Raw genomic sequence first — 21,294 nt, forward strand, 5'->3', positions numbered from 1 at the left:
AATAATATTATTTTATATCAAATTTTTTAAATTACAAGTTTGATGAATTAAACATTTTAAAAATTGAGTTTGAAAATATTAAATTTTTAAATTTAAATTTATTTTAAATTTAATTAAACCAAATTTAAATAAATTCGATTTAAACTGAACTCAACGATCACGTGCCACCATGTGTCCTTTAAATGTTGTGCTAGATCCCACGCGAGTGGCATTGTCGCTGCTATCTTAGTTCCCTTATATATCAATTATACCCCCCAAAAAAAAAAAAGGGATAGGAGTCACCTCAAATCATAAACTTTCATTAACGACACCCATTAAGATGATCTTCTGACTACGTCTCCTTTGGCGCAGACGCATGTACCCTAATTCATCCAAAATCACGGGTTAGTTTTTTCTCCATTTCTTGATCTCTCAGTATTCATTTTTTTTTCATATGAATACTATCTATGTAATTGCAAATTTATACTAAATTTACAAACAAAAGTTCAGTGTTTAATGGATCTGAGAACCGGTGATCTGGTTTTAGTTTCGGTATAAATTGATGTTTCGTAGAGAAATTAGCCAGTTAATGTCAACTTGAAGTTTTCGTTCATGGCACCTATTTTGCATTTGCATTTGTTCATTGTCTTTAGTGTTGGAAAAGTCGAGCAGCTTTTGAAATCTGTAGTTAATTTGAATCTGAATATTGAAAATGCATTTCAAAGTGGTTCAGTTCAGATTTAGATGTTAGGTGCAGATTTGATTTGATATGATTCTTTTATTAATAAAAATTAGGCTTTGGGAGTGCTTTGGTTATTATATTGCCATGGATCATTTAAAAAGTGGATCGCAAGATGAAGAAACACAACGGCCATTGATATGTGGGCTTCCAGACGATATTGCACTTTTCTGCTTAGCGAGAGTTCCTAGAAAGTATCATACAATACTAAAGTGTGTTTCCAGGGGATGGAGAGACTTAGTATGCAGTGAAGAATGGCGTGCTTATCGTAGAAAGCACAATTTGGATGAGACTTGGATTTATGCTTTGTGTCAAGACAATAAGCTTGAGAGGGTTAGTTGTTATGTATTGGACCCCAACTCTGCTAGAAGGAGTTGGAAGCTCCTTCATGATTTTCCACCTCCCATCTTGAGGACAAGAAAAGGCATCGGTTTTGAGGTCTTGGGAAATAATCTTTATTTACTGGGTGGCTGTGGTTGGTCTCAGGATGCCACTAGGGAGGTCTACTGCTATGACCCTTCGAGGAACTCATGGTCTAATGCTGCCTCCTTGTCAACTGCAAGGTATATGCTTCCTTGATAATATCACAAAGGTCTTGATGATATTTCTTTTATGAATGCTACTAGCATTCTATGTTTACATATAATAGAACTTACTGCTTTGAATATTGACGTGGTTTAATGAATATGTTTATGGAATTTGTCAAATGGGACATCAAAATGTGTGTTCTGTTATATGATCTAGAAGAGGCTGAATCATATGTTCATGTTAACACATATACACATTCATTGTCCTAAAATTGTCATTTTGAAGATGCTATTATTATATTTTATTGTTCATGGCAGCTATTCTTTTATTATCTAATGCAATCCTGATGCATTCAGGTGCTACTTTGCTTGTGAAATTCTAGATGAGAAAATTTATTCCATTGGGGGATTAGGTTCAAAATCAAGTGACGCACATTCTTGGGAAGTTTATGAGCCTTGCACAAACAACTGGAAGTTGCACACAAATCCAAATGTTGTTCCGGAAATTGAAGATTCGTTTGTCATGGATGGGAAGATTTATATCCGCCGTGGTACATCTGCTGTAACTTCTGAGGTTTATGCATTAGTTTATGAGCCATCGAGCTGCACCTGGCAGCATGCAGATGCTGACATGGCTTCAGGATGGCGGGGTCCTGCAGTTGTTGTAGATGAAACCCTTTATGTGTTGGATCAGAGTTCAGGGACGCGATTGATGATGTGGCACAAAGACAGTAGAGAGTGGGCACCAGTTGGGAGGCTATCCGCCCTATTAACAAGACCACCTTGCCAGCTTGTTGCCATTGGAAACAACATATTTGCTGTAGGGAAAGGGTGTAGCACGGTGGTAATTGATGTTGGCAACACAGGGAATGTTGGAGGGGTTATGGTGAGTTCCTCTATTCCTAAAGTGAATGATACTGATGATGTTATTAGATGTAAATGTTTAGCTATATGAAGCATATTTTGAAGTTCTCTTCTGTGTCTATCCAGAAGATTGTTTTATGGGGCTCAAATATATGCCCCTTTGAAAGAAATTGTTATCTTATAGATTTTATAAAACTTTATGCATTTATAAATAGTATTTTTTTGGATATTAATAATGATGTGACATCTTGTGATTGAATAATTTTAAATTCACATAATGACACATTATTATTGATATCGTATTTAATAATTATTAAATGCAGATAAGATCGCTCAAAACTATTGTACACAAATATTTCAAGCACATGGCAGAGAAAATCAAGCCCAAGATTCTTTTCTGCCCAACAGTGTACGCAATTATGCCATGCAACTGCCGTTTAAACTACATTGGTTAATTTAAATTGAATGACATGGCAAAATATTCCTTGCTGCAAAGAATGAAAAACATAAAAAACACCTGCAAGTGAGACAAGAAGTTAGAACAAAATGGATAAATTTGAGCTGCTTGTATCATTCTATCAACAATACCTTACGTTACACATAAAGCATGATGCTTTTAATAATTACAATACAATGGTAACTCCCAAACCCTGTCAGCAGATCCCTCATTTTGCCATGCCCATTTGAGCTACAAGGGTTCATTGTACAAATCATAATGTCAGTCACTGGGTGTACCCTTACCAATCCCCTTTAAGCTAACGCCAACTGTTAAAATATAAGCTAGTAAAGATGATTCAGTCAACTAGGCCTTTTCTTTTTAAAAGCAGGATGTATGATTCCATTGTAGGAATCTAGTTCCTCAATTCTAGCAATACATTCTTTCATCCTCTTCAGAACTGTAGGCATTGCAGCAGCATTACTGGATATTTTAGTTTTAAGCAAAGATACTTTTTCAGCAGTTTTCTGCTCTTCTTTTACTAGTGTTTTCCCCTTACTTGATTCAACATATTCTCCAGAACCTGTAAAATGGTGAATCTGTCAAGGCCTTCATCACTGTAGGTAAGAGTTTGAAACTCTACAAAGACAATTGAGCTTTAATACAAACAAAAGTAGGCCATACTTTCAATTTGCACAGAAGGGGAGGAAAAGAAACAAGAAAGAATAACTTTTACAGCTAAAGTTGAGACGATGGAGAGACCTAGGGATTAAAGAACTTAGTTCAGAGTCCTTCCTGCCACTACCACCACATGAGTTGTTACATAAACATTCTACATTTACATGCTCTCCCATGTTTGAGACATATCCTTTTAAATAGATGACCGAGTACAACCAAAAACAAACAAGTAAACATGACAGATAGAATTAAGTATTGATGGCTATCCAAAATTCACAGGGTTCTGACCTAATAGGAGAAGATAGCCTAGACAAAGAAGATAGTCTTCCAAGTTAGTAAATGATTAGAGGGTTTATTGTCCAATTAACATAAAGTAACAAAACAAAGCTAGAGTAATTTAAGAGGAAACTGATTTAATCTTTGTCAAATTTAAAGCTCTACTTGAACCATTCCCATTAAATTAATATGACCCTCCTATGTAGTATTTGGATAAAAAATGCAAAGTTAAAGCATGCCCATCTAAGCATAATACATAAAAGGAATCTCTCATTTAGTTTAATACATCAATCAATCCTCAAAGTATCTCTCAAGTACGTTAATTCCATTGACATTTTAGTTCTACTAAACAACATAAAAATTCCAGTTCGTGGCTCACAAAGGCACAAAAGTGCAAGCATTCCCCAAAAGCAGATGGGACATAAACTTCCCACTAGAAAATCCATAAAAGGAAGGCACAATTAACTGGTCTTGTCCTGTCTATAGCATAAGCACCGAAAAGGTCCTTTTAGAAGCCCAAAATAAGGAGAAACAACTCAACTCAGCTCTACATCCAAATCACCACAGAACACTAAAACTTAATTTTTTCAGCCACCAAACAAATCAGAATTCGAGTTCAGAGAAAAATACTGGCTACTCATATACTCACACAACAAACACTTTTATTAAGTCCCACAATAAAGTAATTGAATTAAAGTTGCAGTAACATTAAAAACCCTAGACAGGACACGAACCACGGTTATGCTCTCCGGAGGGTCCAGGCTCTGACTCAGATTCAAACCCGGACAAAACTGGTCTTTGGGATGAAAGAATCGAAGCGAAGGTGCTCTTGAGCTGATCTGGGAGTGTTGCTCTGTACTCTAGAATCTTCTGCGCCATTTGCTTCACATCTGATTCCAGCTTCTGCAGGTCTTCTTCTTCAGGTTCGGATTCTCCGGACCCGCATTCAGCGCCCCGAATGTCCACTCGGGTTTCTAGGGTTTTTGGTGGATCGTTTAAAGCCATGTATAGATTGAGCAAAAGAAAATAAGGCAAATTGTGATTTTGCGAGGGTTTCTCGGAGGATAGGGTTTTGAAATTTGAAATTTTCGAATATTTTTCTTCCTGTTAGCTTTGCGCTTGTGTATGTGATAAAAGATAAATACCGGTACGCGCGGGGAGGGTGAAGTGCGCACCGTACATGTGTGGTGCAACAGTTCGATAGAGGTGGTTTCCAATCACCTGCTACCAAGCATAACTGTTCTCCACCTGTGATCTGAACTTAGACGTTGATGATTCAACATTATCAGAGTCGTTATATCCTGGCCGTCCATAAGAGAAAGGTTGGGATATACATCATTTTAAAATACTTAAACAGCGTCGTTTTTAATGTGTGTGCGTACATATATAAAAGAAAGGCTAAACCACTATTGCCCACCCAAGGTTTGGTTTCCATACAAGGATTTTTGAAAATTTAAATACTTACATATATATTAAATTTTATTATTATTATCAAAAATAAAATTTTTATTTAATAAAAATATTTTTAAAACTATAAATTCATCACCCAAAGTAAGATTTGAGTTTTTTTGTGTGTTAGTTGGTAATGACCAATGATGATAAAAAATAGACAATGATTGAGAGAGGAGCTAGGAGGGAGGGAAGATATCGTTGTCGTCATTGTCTCCGGTTGTTGATGATTACGGTAAAAGCTTTAGGAAAAAAATATTGATTTTTTAAATTTTAGATGAGAAAAAATAGGATAAAATTATTAGTTTTTAATCTTAATGAGATAAAAGTTAGTTTTTAAACTTGGTATGCTTAAATGTGATGTATTTATAATTTTTTTAAATATTTTTATTAAATAATAATTTTATTCTTAACAGTAATAATGAAATATAATAAAAAGTAGGTATTTAGATTTTTTAAAGTTACCAATGGGAAAATGAATTTGCACCAAACCTTGGGTGGAAATGGTGTTTTGGCCTAAAAGAAAATCTATGACTGCGTGTTTTAAAGACTTAAGCAGATATACAAAATATCCAATTCCGCGTTTTGAATAACGGCTATATCTAAAGCGGTGTCGTGTTAATGCAGATATGTGGCTTTTTTTTTTTTTTTGGACCGATATGTGGCTGTATAGTATGGATAAGCCCGCTCAAAAAACAGTTAAAAGCTTGTCCTTCTTCCCTATATATCAGAGATCATATATGAATAAACCCTGTTTGGTTGGTCAGACTCCAGAGGAAAACACTTTGTGTCCTTTCTACGGCTTTTCAGAGACCAATGCTGTACAACAGTTTAACCCTAATCATGATGCTTGTTGATCGGAAAAACCGAGGTTATGATAGTTATTTCATCATTTTTCTAAATTTCAGTCGAATAAGACAAAAATCGGCTTCGTGGCCTCCGATCTTGATGAAGAAGTGTTTGGTTCATCCATTTTTATTAACTGTTACTGCTGATTGCTTTGACTGTTCGAAATCAAGATTTCGATTATGGAAGAATTCATACCTTCATCCCCGCCTTCAAAGGTAATCTTTGAATATCTTGTACTTTAATTTAATCTTTTAAGTTGAATTTGTTCGGTTGTTGAAAAAAATAATGTAATTAACAAAAAAAAGAGTAAAAAATCTTTAAATTTTACAATATATGTGATAAAGAATGAAAGAAAACCTAATTAATTTTAATCTTTACGTTGAATTTGTTCGATTGTTAAAAATAATAATGTAATTCACAATAAAAGAATAACAAATCTTTAAATTTTACAATATACGTGATAGAGAATGAAAGAAAACCTAATTAATTTAAATCTTTAAGTTGAATTTGTTCGGTTGTTGGAAAAAAAAATGTAATTAACAAAAAAAGAATGAAAAAATCTTTAAATTTTACAATATACATGACAAAGAAGGAAAGAAAACCTAATTAGTTATTCAACTTAAAATCGCAAAATTACATTTGATTCTGATATGTGTTAAGATTCCTGGCCTCTTATTGTGTCCTTGAAGTGATTATGAATCTCATAAATATGCATAGGTGTTCTTGTATTTTTTAGACACTGAGCTTTATTATGTTCAATGTAGAGAAGGTTAGATAGGCGTCTTTGCATGCCTTAGTCTCTGTGTGAGAACATCAGTGGAACCAACTATTTTGCAAGGTTCACAGGACTAATCTTTTTGTTTATACTTGTGTAATTAAATCCCTTTTCAATTTTTTTCTTAAGATACGTGGGGCTTGACTCCCAGATACCTTGCTATGAAATCAATCCAAGGCTGATATCAAGTGAGGGCACCTTAAACTTATTTTGATACTGCCTCATCTGAGCAATTATAGTTTATTAACTTTTCTATATTGTTGTTTATACTTCACCCGTAACTAAATTGTGAAGAATTGCAGGGAGCATATGGTGAAGATTATCTAGTCAAGTACAGAAGTTGCTGCAAAAACTATTCGGTCTTCCATTGCATCAGATCCAAGAGTGAGGTGAGTTTCATTTTCATAATAATTTAACAAGTTCATTTCCTTCCCCTGCTTCGCCTTCCCTCCTTGTCTCTCTCTAACCTTCTTTTTTGTATAACATATGCTGCTTTCCTTCCATAAAACATTCTCAGCTGCTTGTCTTAAAATCAGGCTGTTGGTACTAGTTTTAGCTGTTCTAAGGAAGGAGAACAAGGCTGGCCATGACATTTTTCTTTTTCACTGTTATGAGTTTAATTAAAACTTTTTCTGATGGAAAGGCCAATGTGTGATAGAAAAAAATCATAAATACTTGGTTGTCCTCATTTCTTGGAGGAAAATGCTGTTAGATGCTTTAATATTTTTAGTGTACTCTGTTATTTCTTTTTCTTTTTTTTTCCCAGTGCTATTAGTATTAGCATTTAAGTAATCTAGAAATCAGAATTAAAGTGTTAGAATAGTATGTAAGAAGATAGTCATTCAGTTTGACATTACCTTTTCAGTAATACCAACTTTGAGAGTATTAAATTTGTGTTTATATTTTCTGGTAAGATTAGTGATTGTGAGATATGAACTATGGTTTCCTATTTTGACAGGTGTTCTTTCATGAAGTAATTGGGTTTGCGGCATACATTGTGCCACCCTAATATAGTGCAGTTCCTTGGTGTCCTAAAGCATTCTGAGCGCTTGATCTTTCTCACAGAGTATTTTCACAATCTGGGTTTTGCATTTTTAATTTAAAAAAGAGGAAGAATAGATCCGCCAACAGCAGTTTCGTATGCAAGGCAACTTTTCCCAACATTTTTTATCCTGAAGTTTATTGGTAGAAATTTTGAATTTAGTGTCAATTTCATTGACAAGATCTTGATGACTTATCCTGTCTATTAAAACATGATGCATGGATGATCTGACGTGAAAACCATGTCATATGTGTTTGAATATGAAAATTTGATACATAGTCTTGTGTGTGCATCATTATGTGCTGCTTCCCATAAAAAGTAATATAGAAGTTTCAGAGAATAGTGGAAATTTATGGTTGATAAGATTAATGTGTGATTTTTTTTTAATATTCATCCTCTTGGTTTTATGGAACTGTTAAACATATTATCCGTATTCATTACTTTTAAATCAATATTATGTTCTGTTGTAATTCATTTCTTGAAATTAGATAAATGCCTTTGTGTGTAATTCAACATACTTAACACTGGTTTTGAATCATGTCCAATCATAATGATTTCTCATAGCTGTAAGAAAGGACAATTCTGAAATGTTGTCTCTGATTGTGTTTAGTTCGTTTCCTCAAATGTTGATTTTTTAATGATTCATAATTTTACTTGACTTGCTTGGTATATGTCATATAACTTGCTTTTGTGTAATTTAAATACATGTAATCTGCTATTAATTCCTATGATGGATTGATGTTTTCTGAAACCTTGTATAGGAATGATTTATTTTCATCAGCATAAACCACATGCTATAATTAACCGTGATTTGACACCAAGTTATTGCAATTTATATGATTCTGTCGATGGCATATTGAAAGCTTTTAAGTTATAATGCATATATTTGTCAGATCATTAAATTTTTAAACCAAACCTTTGACATTGGGTGCGATTTAAGCAATGTCTGGATTCACTAAATTTTCTCACATTCCAACCTTTGTGGGTGTCACAGCAAGGAGGGCAACTCAAGGTAGAAGACTTTGGATTAAGCAAAATTGCGCAAGCAAAAGATTCATATGGTTACAAAATGACTGGAGAAACAAGTTCATGTAAATATTCTTAGTTCATCGTAAGTTTATACAATTATTTAATTTAACTAGTCAATTAGAACTGTAAAACGTGTGCCAAATCATTAAATAACACCTGAGGTTTATCATTGAGAATCATATGGGAATAGTGTTGATATCTTCTCCTTTGTAGTAATTGTCTATGATGTAATTTATCTGTTGGAAAATTATTTGTAATATCAAGCCCAATGTTCCAACTAGTCAAGCAGATAACTTATCTAGCCTAGCTAGTTTCTCATTATGCACGGCAGGTTAGCATTGTTTTGTTTGGCATTTAAAATGTCCTTGTTGTGGGTTTAGTTTTCATTACAAATGTTTCTAGGAAGACCAACTAATATAGCACAAACTGGAATACAGATAGCAGACAGGCGAGCTCATGAAGATTCCAGACCACATCTATCAACTTTATACCCAGAGCCAGTCAAGGCGTCAGTTCTCTGAGATGACTCATCTCAAACTGTTAACAATCTTTAACATACTCAGTTATTGCATATGGCATAGCAGTTTTCAGCCTCATAAGATGGAGCAAAAAATTGTGAAAGAAATGCGGAGCCCAGCTGAGTTGGTACTTATAGTATTTGGGACACCAATTATATAATGTGGGTTTGAGAGACAGTTAGGAATAATACAAGATGAAGCTGATTAATGATATAGAATTTAATTGTCATGCTGGATACTTTGTTAATAACTTTCATTAGAACTTGTCTGTAACATGATTAAATATTGTTCTATACTGCTATCGTTTGAATTAGGCTTCTTCGGGATTGGTGGCACAAGAATCCAAATTGTTGACCAACATTTGAAGAAATAATCTCATGGCTTGAGATTATCCAAGATATTTTGGAAAAGAAGAAATCCGGTTCATTGTGCTGTAGTTGCCCCATCTTTTAAGAATTGAAGTGAACAATAATATCTCAAAGAGGATCAATTAAAAGTTTGTATAAAAAGATTAATCACAATATCTCGAAGAAGATCAATCATAGGAAGATCGATGATCACACCTTGACATCCAATCTACTTTTTGTAGCTAGTTGAGTTTGGGCTGTTCTTTTTAAGATGATTCTTTGCATTTGTTTAATTGCTGTATTCAAGACATGGACGGTTTGACAACAGTATTTCCCAGTACACTTATTCATGGCTTCCCTTATTTGTTTACTTCTGCTGATCTCTAACTGATGGTGTTTAAAATCTTATGTGCCATTTGCTAATGTTACATAGATTATATCAGGAAAGTGAGTGAGAGTATTGTATCTGAATTTTACACAGACAAAGCAAAACTGAAGGGTGCAGGAGAAGACCCGCTAAATCAAAATAACAATTTGGCCTGCTAATGCTAATTGTTAAAGCTCTGCAGTGGACGGATCATTGCAGCAAGGGTCTCACCCCCAAAGTAATTTAGAAATATTATGTGTATTTGGTTTTAAGTATTTAGATAATATATTATCATATGATTTGATATTTAATTTAATCACACGATGATATATTATTTGAGTGTTCAAAATTGGTTGTAGTGTGCAAAGATGTGTGTATATATATCACGTGATTTATGTAATTTCTCTCAAAACCGTCTGGGTGGTGTAGTTGGTTATCACGCTAGTCTCACACACTAGAGGTCCCCGGTTCGAACCCGGGCTCAGACAACGTTTTGTTTGTTTTATTACCTTTTTTCATCCAAAAGGTGTCTTTTTAACGCCTGCCAGCGGCCGGCGCTAATTCATATTTCTTGCCTTGCTCATTGCCAGTCTTTACTTTGTGAATTTCGATTTCAGCTTTCTCTTAAAATGCAAATTCATAGACTTTCAGTTCCAAATAACACTCTTATTCCGCCCGCTTTGTCCTCTCCTCATATTCTTTACTCGTCTTTATCTTCATTACACCGCCCCACCAAACTTCTTCTGAATCCAAGTTCAAAAGCTGGGTTTTGTAATTCACTCAAAAGACTATCCAAATCACTTACTTGTTTGAGAAAACATGGTGGTTCAATTCGTGTCAGCTGTGGAGCGGCTCAAGATAATGAGGATGCCTTTTATATGAGGAGATGCGTTGAGCTAGCGAGAAAGGGAATTGGGTGTACAAGTCCCAATCCAATGGTGGGTTGTTTGATTGTTAAAGATGGAAAGATTGTTGGTGAAGGGTTTCATCCTAAAGCTGGACAGCCACATGCTGAGGTTACCCACCGTTTATTTCTACTTATTATTATTATTATTATTATTATTTTGGTTTTTTTGGATCATTTCATGTCTCGGCTTACATATTTTGATTCAATTGGTTTTCTTGTTTATTTTGCCGAGAAATTTAAGTAATTAATAAAAATAATGAACCTTTTTAGTCAAATTTCAATATTTTAATTGACTTGATAATTTTTTTGTTTACTGTGTTTCTAGCTACTGTTAGTGCTGATACAAATAATTTGTTTTCAATCGGAAAAATATTTAATATTCTCTTACTTCATTAAGAAATCAGTTTCAAATGTTATCCAGTCTGTGTTGGATTTACTTGTGTGTTTAACTTGTGAAACTATTATGGTTTCAGCTAAATGATGCTGTATATAAGCTTTGAACTGGCATGGTCTGATTAGAAACTATTGCTGAGGAATTTGAGTCAGGAGATGAAACTTGCAGGTGTTTGCTCTGAGAGATGCTGGGCACTTGGCTGAGGATGCAACAGCATATGTGAGCTTGGAACCATGTAATCACTACGGAAGAACTCCACCATGTACTGAAGCTCTGATTAAAGCTAAGGTTAAGAAAGTGGTGGTTGGAATGGTGGATCCAAACCCAATTGTAGATTCAAAGGGGTTAGATAGGCTGAGAGATGCTGGAATTGACGTGACCGTGGGTGTAGAAGAAGAATTGTGCAAGCAGCTCAATGAGGCCTTTATTCATCAAATGTTAACAGGGAAACCTTTTGTGACAGTAAGGTAAACATTTTCTTTTGCTTGTCATGAATCTGGCATGTGTATTGACTCATGTACCATTGCTCAATAAATTTGAAGTTTGCAGGTTCAAATTTACTTGTTGGGTCATAATATTTTAATTATTGTTCTTGAGTGATATAATGTGAAACTAATGATTTCCAGGTATTCTCTTTCTGTCAATGGCCATCTTCTGGACCAACTTGGAGATGGAGTTACTAAGTCTGGTGGATACTACTCGCGGTTGTTACAAGAATACGATGCAGTTATACTGTCTGCCTCATTGACTGAGAAGTCCTCAATACCTGAATCGCATGAACCTGGTGCTAATCAACCCCTTAAGATTATAACGGCTACTAATTCTAGTTCTCAAATTCAATTGCCTCTTCTCACTGAAGAAACTGCTTCTAGAGTAATAGTATTTACCAGCAAAGAGGCAATTTTGGAAAATGAAACTGCTAAAAGAGGAATTGAAACAGTGGTTTTGAATCAAGTAACTTTAAACGCAATCCTAGAATACTGCAAGCGCAAGGGATTGAACAGTGTTTTACTGGATTTGAGAAGTGATTATGCCGACCTTGAAATGCTTCTCAGAGAGGGTATTGAACAAAATATTATGCAAAAGATCATGGTGGAAGTCTTGCCTGTATGGAATGAAGGGGATGATGGGAATGCGCTTGCCCTACTAAATGGTTTAAAGAAAGGATTAGTAGTGAAGAAATTACAACCTAAGATATCAAGTCAGAGCATTGTTCTTGAGGGATACCTTCAGTATGGGTGATTAGAACCCATGGACACAGATTGCATCATCTCTGGCTTAATAGTAGAGTTGGTTTTGGTTATTGGTGAATGTCAAATCGGCAACCTCTCAAGGGAGTTCTTAAAGGAGCTAGTTGGAATGCAATGTTATCTCATTTTGGTTTGATTTGATGCATAGCTCTTTGTTGGCTTATCCTATATTTTTTCCAGAATTTCCTGTGAGAGCTTGAACGATCTTTGTCTGAGAGTAAATACTAAAAGGTTACATTTGAGCGCACTTTATATACAAATATGAAATTATGGAATGCAGTCAGATTTAAATTCAAACTTGGTCGATTTATGCTCATGGGCTGTTTCTGTAAATGCTTGGGAAAAGTTTAACTCCGTGACTGGAATTTCCTCATTGTTTTTAATCTGTAAACTATATGAACTTAGCTGATATATTGAAACCCTCAAGACCAATTACTCCCGAATTTAAAATACAGAAATAAGATGTTAGGGGTGTATGGAATTCAAAGTTTTTTGGGATTTATAGGTATTTTACTCAAGTCGAACCCACCATCCTTAAGCTGGATTTCAGCTCAAAGGCAGAAATCAAGCTGCTCGAGCTTCAACATTAGTTGAGCCGAGCTTGTCTTGGCTGACACCCCTACTTTCACGGTCACCATACAGTCTAGCACAACTCGTCCTGCATGTGAGATGCCAATCCAGAAGCAGAGTGTCAAAATCCCATTATTTTCTTTCATACGGATAGGCTTTATTAAAGTCATGAATTTAGTTTATATACAACAAAAATAGGTTTCCTGGCCACCTCACTTTATTATATGCACATTTACGTTCAGACATCAGCTGTAATAATACATCTGGATGCAGCAGGAGGGTAGCTCCAAGTTCCTGACAATATTAAAGTATTTAGGCAGCTTATTCTGTAGCCCATGTGCAGATGTTGCTTGAATTTCCTGTCTACTTCACAAGGTAGGCCGACCATTATGTGAATGCTCAAAAGAATGACTCTTTCGCTTTGCAATTATCTGTGCTTGAATAATTTTCTGAGTTCTAACTGCTTCCTCAATGTTGGTCTGAACAAGATTGCAAAGTTCATCCAAGGCTAACATTGGAAAAGGTTCCTCAATAAGCACCCCAACCTACAGAAATCAACCATCAGATTCGTTTTCATGTTTGATAGGCAATATATGCAATATATCTTCAGAAACAAATGGCTGATATCAAGTTATCACTGTTGGATATTTGCCACAACTTGCACTCCAGAAGCAAGGTGTTTGGGTTGCCACAAGAATAATTTATTTGACATCTCCATAACCATTAGCAAAAGTAGGACTTTCAAAACTATTTTAAGGAATAGAGAGAGTAGTGCCAAATCAAGACTGCCTCTTATACTTACTATTTGCCTTGAATAGCAATGAGGATGAAGGGCACACGAAGTCTATTTGGTTCTACATGGGAAAATCTCATGGATGCAAATATGCAAGCATAATAACTCATTCGACTAACAACTGTCACAGCCAGTCTCTTCTTGCTTCATTTTACCTTTGATCTTGAAGTGACCTTGTCAATTCAATATAATAGGAATCAAATGTAAGTCAATACAAACCAAAGATGTCTTATTTTGAAAAAATGAATGAGAGCCCATATGAGTAAATTGAAACTAATGGCCACAGAAACATCTAAATTTGAAGACAGAGAAAGAGATACGCACTTCTTCTATGCAGAACAAAGATGCAGCACTGATAAAAGTAGCTGGAACCACTATCCAATGGCAATCATCCCAAAGTATGATGGGAAGAGTGAGATGCCAGAGGAATAGAAACCTTGATGTCAAGCGTGTGTATGAGAGAGGGATAGGAATACCGATGAGCTGTTCACATATACCGATTCCTTCATGAAAACAAGACATCTTTGACTCCTGCACCATAATGAGGGTGATTAAGATGAAGATTTTGATAAAGGAACAATCAGTTCACAACCCTGATCTGCCATTGGACTTTATTTTTTTATTTTATGAACACATTCATTCAAGATTAGAGTTTCCCTAGTTGCTTTTTATTTCTAACTTGTCTGGATTTTAGGGTATATGTTACCTTTAACATTAAGTTACATGTTTTTAACAATCAAGAACCTGAAAAATTTTAAAGCAATCATCTTCAATTTATTCACACCCGCGTGTACAACAATTTTTCATGAAACTAGACCCCAAACTATAAACTAGATACAGATGACACCCCTAAACATCAATCATAATATGAAAATCTGAGAATTTAAGTAATGCAAGAAGAGAGATACCAACATAGTTCTCTTTGATCCATCTAAGTTTAGCAACCGCAGGCTTTGGGAAATGAATTCAATAATGCAGCGGGGCCGATGCTTTGAACTAAGTACTACTCCCAAATCATCTCCATCGAGCAAAGTTTTGAGATCTCTGCCAATATCTGAGCCATAAATCACATGACACTGCATATGCAAGAAAAAAAATAAATTGAGCAGGTAATACGCAGAAATGATCAAGAATTAATGCGTTAAATCACGACTAACAATGGTAGAAAAGAGAGGAAAAAAAAAAAAAAAACAAAACACACCTTAAGAGCAACTGGGAAAGCCATAATATAACGCAAAAGCTTATCCTTAATAGAGTCATCAGCAGAATCGTCAACCCCAGAAATGAGCATACAAGCAAAATCAATAGTTCCTGCAACGATCTTAGTCCAAGCCTTTCTGCCTTCCTCATACCTCGAATACGAAGCCTCAGTCCTAAACACCAAAAGCAGCGCCAAAGCGGGAGCCGTCAGTTGATACGGCAACGAAGAAGCTCTTAAAACGGGGAAGAACCCGGGCAACAAATGCATTTCCACAGCAGAATTGTAACTCGCAATAATCACAGCCACCAAAGTAAAAGCAATCACTGGTGGGATTAATGAAAGTATCACGCGAGAAGATAAGCTTGAAAGTAAGTGCCTAATGTGACGCAATGAGCTTCTGTGATAAACCCATTTTTCGTGGTTGTACAATGATCTCTTCCGTTGCATTCCACGCTCTTTAACGCGGTCAGCCCAGTCAGGGATGGCACGAAGAATTGAATTTACAGTTAGGTTTTTAAAGGGAGATTCTGATTCAGGTTGCGAGGAAGAGAGAGTTTTGAAGGTAAGAAGTTTAGTGGGTTTCGAGGGAAAGGTGAGAGTGCCATGTAATTTGAATAGGGGTTTGGGGGTAAAGCTGGAAGAAAGTGAAAGTTTGGTGGATTGGTTCATTGGGCTTGAAGAGCAGAAAACGAAGCAGAGAACAGTTAAGGTCTAAAGCAGAGTGTGTGGGAGTGGATGATGGGTCGTTGGCAATGGCTCAAGGCAACGGTTGTTTCATATTTTAACACGTTCAAATTAAATGAGAAGGATAAACTATTGAGTTTTTCTCTGTGTTACTGCACGAGGACGAAATATTTGTCACGGAGCTTTCCTTGCCGTCCATCTCTGCTGTTGTACTAAAATGAGCATTCACGTGGATGATCTGACTGTCCGACCTGTTTATATTGTACATACGCGATTGATTCTTAAAAAAAGATTAACGGTCCGGAAGCTCACAGTTCCATCATCCTTTGACATTGAATAATATCTTGTAAATATTCTTTTGAGTCCATAATTAAATATATATAATTATATATTTAAATATTATTTTTTTTCACATTATTTATATAACTAATTATATTCTTTTGTATAAGTATAACTAGATCTTGACTGAATATTTGTGAAACTCTTGATAAACATCCTCTTAATGACTTTTTCATGAAAATCATTTTGTAATTTTAAAAATAAATTTTCCAAAATCCAAACACACCTTTAAAACCTTGTGCACAATCTCATATGTTTGTTGTACAAGTGTATTCGAATTGAGTCAGTTGGGACTCAAATTTAGTTTTAGCTCAAACGATCCAAACTTAAATTAAAATTCTGACTCAACCTTAGGTTTGATTTGATTATCCCTTCAATAATATTATTCATCTCACTAGTGACACAATTCATCTTGCTAGCAATAGTATTCACTCTATCGATAACTTTTCAACGAAATTTTGCATTAGTTCGAACAAGTTCAAACTCCAAATAGACATTATGAATACAAACCAAACTCAAACCCATCTATGGTTTTTCGCAATCTAATGGCTATGATATTTATATCAATCCTCAAAGAATCCATTAAGACAAGAAACAACCACCTCATTATTTCAGCAACATGCATTCAAATCTGAACTTTTCCTTCAAAAATAAAAAGTTCATACTGAAGGATCAAAAGGAACTTGTCTGATATTACAACTTCCATATATCCACAGCAGCCGTAAAATGCTGAAAGTCAAGTGCAGTCATGTTCCTATGCAAACCTAACTTTTCTTATAAACTATGGATGCCCCTTGGCACCTTTAGAACTCAGCTCCGATGTCTGGTTTTCTTGGGATTCTTTTGTTGATCCAAAGACAAACTCTTTCACCGAGCTTTCTGCTGATAGTATTGCCCTTTTAATCTGCCATTGCAAATAAATACCACCATGCCATCAGAAGATCAAGCATATATTGATCTTCAACAGAGTGTGATAAATTGATAAATTTAGGATCAATATCTTAAAAAATGATATTCTGTACTAATGATGTTTGGGGTTGGGATTAGGGAGACGAGAGAATGACAAAGCTGAACAAAAATTAAGGCCCTAAGCTGAATCACTTCCCACTGTGCTAAACATAAATGAGCCTTCTACTCTGTGTCCTCTTAGGTCTCTGACTATTCCTTCTAGCTGTCATCTTTCTGGGAACATTATAATTGAAACTTATCATAGAATGCCAATAAAACACTGTCTGATTTGACATTCTGTTGGGCCACCAATCACGCAGGTATACAAAAGGAAACATAAGGAAGCCAATAGCAGATTAGCAGAAGATAGTGAGCCGGCTGCATTAGTTATGGCAAAGCAAAAAAGGGAAAAAGTGGAGATTTAAATAGAATTGAGAGAAAAGTGGAGACTCAAGTAAGGAAGAACTAAAAAGGAGGGGACTTAGGAGAGAAGCGAATAGGATAAGGAAAATATCAGGGAAATATTGAGAAGGCTTCGGCCAAGGAAGAAACTGACACCTCTTATTGCCAAATTAACATTTCTGAATAGCATTTAATACTGACTGATTTTGATTGAATAGATTAGCCTATTGTGGCTCTTACATTTACATTGGAGTCATTACTGGATTTCTACTTTTGTGTGTGGAAGTGTTTGTGTTGTTGTGATTAGTTTGTGCAAGAAAACACCAGAAGGACTGGAAGCCAAATTGATGGACGCAGGCTACTAACACACTCCCAACTGTTCAGAAGGAAATTAAGAAAAAAGAAACCCATAAGTTCAAAAGATGGTGAATTTATACTGCTACATACAACAGATCCCTCAGTCACCTCTCCTCTCCCCCCAAATTTCATCATGCCACTGAAGAAAAAAACTTTGTTTGAAAGCTCAATATGCCATATCAAGGTAACTAAAGTAGCACTGTATTCTCTAAAAAGGTTCAATGGGTAAGGACAATGCTCAAATCTTAGAATTCTACTAAAACAGCACCCCAAGCAAAAATTTGCTTCCTTACGCTTCAACAAAATAAAGAACACATCTAAAATAAACCATTAAAAAAGGATTTTAGCAGCAACTGAATCTCAGGAGCCAAAACAATCAAGCCTGTAACATTGATCTTACCAAACAAATTTATAACTCCAAGACCTATTGCAATTCTACAAGCAATCAAACCAAACGGTGTTGAGAACCTTATAAGTATCTCTCAGCCACCAACCCAAGGATCAAATAGTACATTTCAAGCTCGATCCTGCTTCTTTAAATTCATATCTCTAAGATTTAAATTTTAATACATCCAGCCCCCATAAGCTAACCCTAATCAAACTTTTGCCCATGAAACTATATTGACAAGAGAAAGCATGCAACAGGTCATCCACATGTTGAATCACAATTAATCACAATTTTCAGGCTTATAATGCAACACAATTGTTTGATTGAAAACTTACAGTGTGGAAGTGTGATTGTATACCTATAATCAAATGCATATAGACAACACTTCAAAAAAAACTCGTTTGGGTGGTGAGTTGGCAACAGAGGAAAGAAGCAAATGCATATAGAACCAAAAAAAAAAAAATCTTTGGATTGATGATAAAGATAAATCTTCACTGAGAAATGCATATAAAAACAGATATAATGTTGAAATAAACATACAGGGTCAAGGGCGTTGGGTTCAGGGCCATAATCAGCGGTTAATAGAAAATAAGAAGCAACAGCAGTGGCCACGATCGTTGTTCTTCTCATCAACTTGTCTGTTTTTGGGTTCATCATATCTACTTCTATTTTACTTCTTCACTAGCTTAATTTCAGGAGGGCAGAGACACGGCAATTCACAGTAAAAAGAGAAGTAGCAGGGTTTGGCAGAATTTGGGTGTATCAGTTGTGGAAAATATTTAAAACCACCCTCACTTTTAACACTATCGCCCTGTAACTTCCAGATTACATGTTGTTTCACATGTTGACTAGACTCTTTTTCTTACATTGTATAAATTATTACCTCAAAACCATTGAATTAATCAAAAGTGAGCTAAAGGCGTCTTAAGCTTCTGACTGAGACTCCGTTCTCCTAGCATCGACTCAGACACTGACAAGAGCTTCCATGGAAGAACCGAAACCACCATCAGAAGCAGCAACAGAGAACCCACCTGCCCAAGTTACAACTCCACCACCAGACACTCCACAAACTGTGCCTCCGCAAGCTCCTTCACCTCCTCCTCCTCCTCCTCCTCCTACAATCTCCAAGAAAAGACCACTTGACAACCGTGGGCAACTCCAACACTCCAACTACTACAAGATGCGTCTTGTTCTTAAAGATCTTCGTCCTCACATTATTGAGGTACACTCTTGTTACCCATTACCACAAATTTACGATTTTGTCTGAATTTGTTGTGGAATTCGAGATCTTTTCCTTTCATTCGGGGGTTTACGTTTGTAATGCAATTGGGTCCTGTTACTCACTTGGAATTTGCACTTGGTTTTCACATATTATTGATTTCATATCTGGGTTTGTTTGATTAGACGTACCAGTGTACTCTTAGCCAGTTTTTTAAGCAAAAGTGATTTGTTTTTAGGTAATTTTGCTTTGACAAGCCTTTGTCTTAGGATGAGCCTTTGTCCCCCAAATTTCTTGATAATTTTTGTTGTCTTTGCAATTTTATTTTCCTGTGTAGAAGCTATTATCTTTTAATAATCCAATTTGGCTTGTTGATTCCCTCGCGCTGCTCTGGTATGACCATTGTTGTTATGCTTATCATAATAATAGTATGCTCCAATTCTACATCATATACCTAATTCTCTGGAAAGTTTAGTCACTTCGGGGCTAATTATCTGTTCCTAGTACTGGCTTATAAGTGTTTCTTTTTATGGATGATAGACAGGAATTGGATTTTGCCATATGGGTGCCTTTCAGAGTGCTTCATTTCATTTTTATGGAAAAGGATATAATAATGGTCTTGATATTCAACAGCTTTGATGACATTTCATTAGCCTTTGATACGATGTTGGACTTCATGCTAATACTTGGTTTTTTGTAGTTGTTGCGGACACCTGACTTTCGGAATTGCAAAGTAACTCATGAAGTTCGTGAAAGTAAGCCTACCAGCTTACTTATCTAGTATAATTACTTAGTGTATTTGTTCTTAAATTTGAATGCCAACTTGTTTTTGTTAGTAAGCATCAGCTAATGTGAGTTTTTGTCCTCAACGGAATTTGTGCCATCACTTGATAACTTCTGCAAATTCACGGTGGAAATCACTTGGACATAACTGGCTTGTTTGCATCTTCTTGAATTTTTTTTATCTGGTTTGAACTACATTAAACTTTTCTGTGTCCACTTAGAGCAATCACTCAGATGAATTTACCTTCATGTTGAGGAGCCGTTGGATTTGTTTGAATGTGAAATGTCTTGTAAGTACTAAGTTTTCTTTGTATGCCAGTATTTGAACCTTCTGATTGTTACTGCTGATGTTCAAAAGTTTGTTATAATGGTTATAATTGCATGAGATCATCACCCTTTGTTATGTATAGCCTTATGTTTTGTTTAATGAATTGGCTTTTGACAATATAACTTGCAATTTGCAGAGATAAAGATTCTGGTGGAACTGTGCAAAGCAGAAACGGTGATTGCAGCAGAGGTTAGGGATGTAGCCGAACGTCAGCCACCCCAAGATGTTAAGGTGGCAGAGCAACCTCAACAAGACAAGTTAAGTGCAAAACCATCTGAAATAGAGTCCAAGAAGCTGCAAGGTGAAGATGGTGAGACACAAGGGTCATGTATTGTTGGAGGATCAGCGTTCGGCTGGAACTTTATCACTTTTGCTGGCACTCAACCTGTGTATTATGGAGTAACAAAGGAACTATTTCGAAAATTGAATTCAGAAGGCCAATGAATGCTCTTTCTCTCGGAGGAAATAATGTATGTGGATTACCCACATTTTTTATGTAGGGGATTGTTATTGTACTTCGCAACCTTGACTCATTATGTAAACGCAAAGATACCAAAATTTATTTGTTTCATTTCTCTTAGAAACCAAAGGCCTCAGTCTTCTTGTAGGTATGAGATACAGTTAGGGATTGGTAGTGGTACAAAGAAATTGCGATAGGAGAAGTCCATTAGGTTAGTGGTGGATTTAAGCTAAGTCCAAACAAAGGTCAGTTTGAATCTAGAAAATCTAGTTTAAACTTGCTCAAACTAGAGATGGGTTAATTGGAGAAGTTGTTGGAAAGTATTGGAGACAAAGAGAGGTAATCAGAGATGAAGAAAAAGCTAAACAAGAAGAATTTGTTGACGTCATAACAATT

At 35.6% G+C, this 21,294-nt stretch overlaps 5 protein-coding genes, 1 long non-coding RNA gene and 1 other non-coding gene across 14 annotated transcripts; 5 read left to right on the forward strand and 2 right to left on the reverse strand.

Annotated features, from left to right (window-relative positions):
* Nucleotides 1-228: 228 nt before the first annotated feature.
* On the forward strand, nucleotides 229-2,342 carry LOC123217118 (F-box/kelch-repeat protein SKIP4). Of its 2 annotated transcripts, XM_044637902.1 has the most exons (3): nucleotides 229-383; nucleotides 775-1,281; nucleotides 1,603-2,342. In XM_044637902.1, the coding sequence occupies exons 2-3, from the start codon at nucleotides 806-808 to the stop codon at nucleotides 2,198-2,200; spliced, it is 1,074 nt and encodes a 357-aa protein (XP_044493837.1). In that variant the 5' UTR covers nucleotides 229-383; nucleotides 775-805; the 3' UTR covers nucleotides 2,201-2,342. The 2 variants fall into 2 exon arrangements, with proteins under 2 accessions (XP_044493837.1, XP_044493836.1); XM_044637901.1 differs by lacking the exon at nucleotides 229-383 and having other exon boundaries at nucleotides 405-1,281.
* A 314-nt stretch (nucleotides 2,343-2,656) lies between these two features.
* LOC123217119 lies at nucleotides 2,657-4,674 on the reverse strand. The gene is made up of 2 exons (XM_044637903.1): nucleotides 4,234-4,674; nucleotides 2,657-3,128 (listed from the first exon to the last, which is right to left on the reverse strand). Exons 1-2 carry the CDS (start codon nucleotides 4,502-4,504, stop codon nucleotides 2,908-2,910), a joined length of 492 nt encoding a protein of 163 aa, XP_044493838.1. The 5' UTR covers nucleotides 4,505-4,674; the 3' UTR covers nucleotides 2,657-2,907.
* Nucleotides 4,675-5,595: 921 nt separating this feature from the next.
* LOC123215634 lies at nucleotides 5,596-9,878 on the forward strand. Of its 6 annotated transcripts, XR_006502130.1 has the most exons (6): nucleotides 5,600-6,012; nucleotides 6,702-6,760; nucleotides 6,875-6,961; nucleotides 7,531-7,757; nucleotides 8,609-8,725; nucleotides 9,081-9,878. It is a non-coding gene; the product is annotated as an uncharacterized LOC123215634 (long non-coding RNA). The 6 variants fall into 6 exon arrangements; XR_006502131.1 differs by having other exon boundaries at nucleotides 5,596-6,012; nucleotides 6,562-6,961; XR_006502132.1 differs by having other exon boundaries at nucleotides 5,596-6,012; nucleotides 6,567-6,961.
* Nucleotides 9,879-10,289: 411 nt separating this feature from the next.
* Nucleotides 10,290-10,363, forward strand: TRNAV-CAC. Its single transcript has one exon. It is a non-coding gene; the product is annotated as a tRNA-Val (tRNA).
* A 33-nt stretch (nucleotides 10,364-10,396) lies between these two features.
* Nucleotides 10,397-12,723, forward strand: LOC123217721 (riboflavin biosynthesis protein PYRD, chloroplastic). Its single transcript, XM_044638828.1, has 3 exons — nucleotides 10,397-10,891; nucleotides 11,345-11,643; nucleotides 11,803-12,723. The coding sequence occupies exons 1-3, from the start codon at nucleotides 10,505-10,507 to the stop codon at nucleotides 12,416-12,418; spliced, it is 1,302 nt and encodes a 433-aa protein (XP_044494763.1). The 5' UTR covers nucleotides 10,397-10,504; the 3' UTR covers nucleotides 12,419-12,723.
* A 368-nt stretch (nucleotides 12,724-13,091) lies between these two features.
* LOC123217722 (UPF0187 protein At3g61320, chloroplastic-like) lies at nucleotides 13,092-15,914 on the reverse strand. 2 transcript variants are annotated; one of them, XR_006502527.1, is made up of 5 exons: nucleotides 14,991-15,914; nucleotides 14,698-14,865; nucleotides 14,114-14,320; nucleotides 13,799-13,962; nucleotides 13,406-13,541 (listed from the first exon to the last, which is right to left on the reverse strand). XR_006502527.1 is itself a non-coding variant. In XM_044638829.1 (4 exons), exons 1-4 carry the CDS (start codon nucleotides 15,657-15,659, stop codon nucleotides 13,365-13,367), a joined length of 1,221 nt encoding a protein of 406 aa, XP_044494764.1. In that variant the 5' UTR covers nucleotides 15,660-15,900; the 3' UTR covers nucleotides 13,092-13,364. The 2 variants fall into 2 exon arrangements, 1 of the variants encoding a protein (XP_044494764.1); XM_044638829.1 differs by lacking the exon at nucleotides 13,799-13,962 and having other exon boundaries at nucleotides 13,092-13,541; nucleotides 14,991-15,900.
* Nucleotides 15,915-18,986: 3,072 nt separating this feature from the next.
* On the forward strand, nucleotides 18,987-21,022 carry LOC123217723. The gene is made up of 3 exons (XM_044638830.1): nucleotides 18,987-19,330; nucleotides 20,028-20,082; nucleotides 20,575-21,022. Exons 1-3 carry the CDS (start codon nucleotides 19,094-19,096, stop codon nucleotides 20,880-20,882), a joined length of 600 nt encoding a protein of 199 aa, XP_044494765.1. The 5' UTR covers nucleotides 18,987-19,093; the 3' UTR covers nucleotides 20,883-21,022.
* The last annotated feature ends 272 nt before the right edge of the window (nucleotides 21,023-21,294 follow it).

The sequence above is a fragment of the Mangifera indica genome, chromosome 5 (assembly GCF_011075055.1).
Source record: "Mangifera indica cultivar Alphonso chromosome 5, CATAS_Mindica_2.1, whole genome shotgun sequence".
Taxonomy (NCBI): domain Eukaryota; kingdom Viridiplantae; phylum Streptophyta; class Magnoliopsida; order Sapindales; family Anacardiaceae; genus Mangifera; species Mangifera indica.

Excerpts from the sequence above, each read along its gene's own strand:
- LOC123217118 (XM_044637901.1), top strand. The coding sequence starts at position 749 with ATGATTCTTTTATTAATAAAAATTAGGCTTTGGGAGTGCTTTGGTTAT. Across the intron at positions 1,282-1,602 it reads GCCTCCTTGTCAACTGCAAG|GTGCTACTTTGCTTGTGAAA; the intron begins GTATATGCTTCC and ends TGATGCATTCAG.
- LOC123217119 (XM_044637903.1), bottom strand. The coding sequence starts at position 4,504 with ATGGCTTTAAACGATCCACCAAAAACCCTAGAAACCCGAGTGGACATT. Across the intron at positions 3,129-4,233 it reads CTCCGGAGAGCATAACCGTG|GTTCTGGAGAATATGTTGAA; the intron begins GTTCGTGTCCTG and ends ACCATTTTACAG.
- LOC123217721 (XM_044638828.1), top strand. The coding sequence starts at position 10,505 with ATGCAAATTCATAGACTTTCAGTTCCAAATAACACTCTTATTCCGCCC. Across the intron at positions 10,892-11,344 it reads CTGGACAGCCACATGCTGAG|GTGTTTGCTCTGAGAGATGC; the intron begins GTTACCCACCGT and ends TGAAACTTGCAG. Across the intron at positions 11,644-11,802 it reads AAACCTTTTGTGACAGTAAG|GTATTCTCTTTCTGTCAATG; the intron begins GTAAACATTTTC and ends AATGATTTCCAG.
- LOC123217722 (XM_044638829.1), bottom strand. The coding sequence starts at position 15,659 with ATGAACCAATCCACCAAACTTTCACTTTCTTCCAGCTTTACCCCCAAA. Across the intron at positions 14,866-14,990 it reads CTTTCCCAGTTGCTCTTAAG|TGTCATGTGATTTATGGCTC; the intron begins GTGTGTTTTGTT and ends TTGCATATGCAG. Across the intron at positions 13,542-14,113 it reads CTTTGTTCTGCATAGAAGAA|GTTGGGGTGCTTATTGAGGA; the intron begins GTGCGTATCTCT and ends TGATTTCTGTAG.
- LOC123217723 (XM_044638830.1), top strand. The coding sequence starts at position 19,094 with ATGGAAGAACCGAAACCACCATCAGAAGCAGCAACAGAGAACCCACCT. Across the intron at positions 19,331-20,027 it reads TTCGTCCTCACATTATTGAG|TTGTTGCGGACACCTGACTT; the intron begins GTACACTCTTGT and ends GGTTTTTTGTAG. Across the intron at positions 20,083-20,574 it reads AACTCATGAAGTTCGTGAAA|AGATAAAGATTCTGGTGGAA; the intron begins GTAAGCCTACCA and ends TGCAATTTGCAG.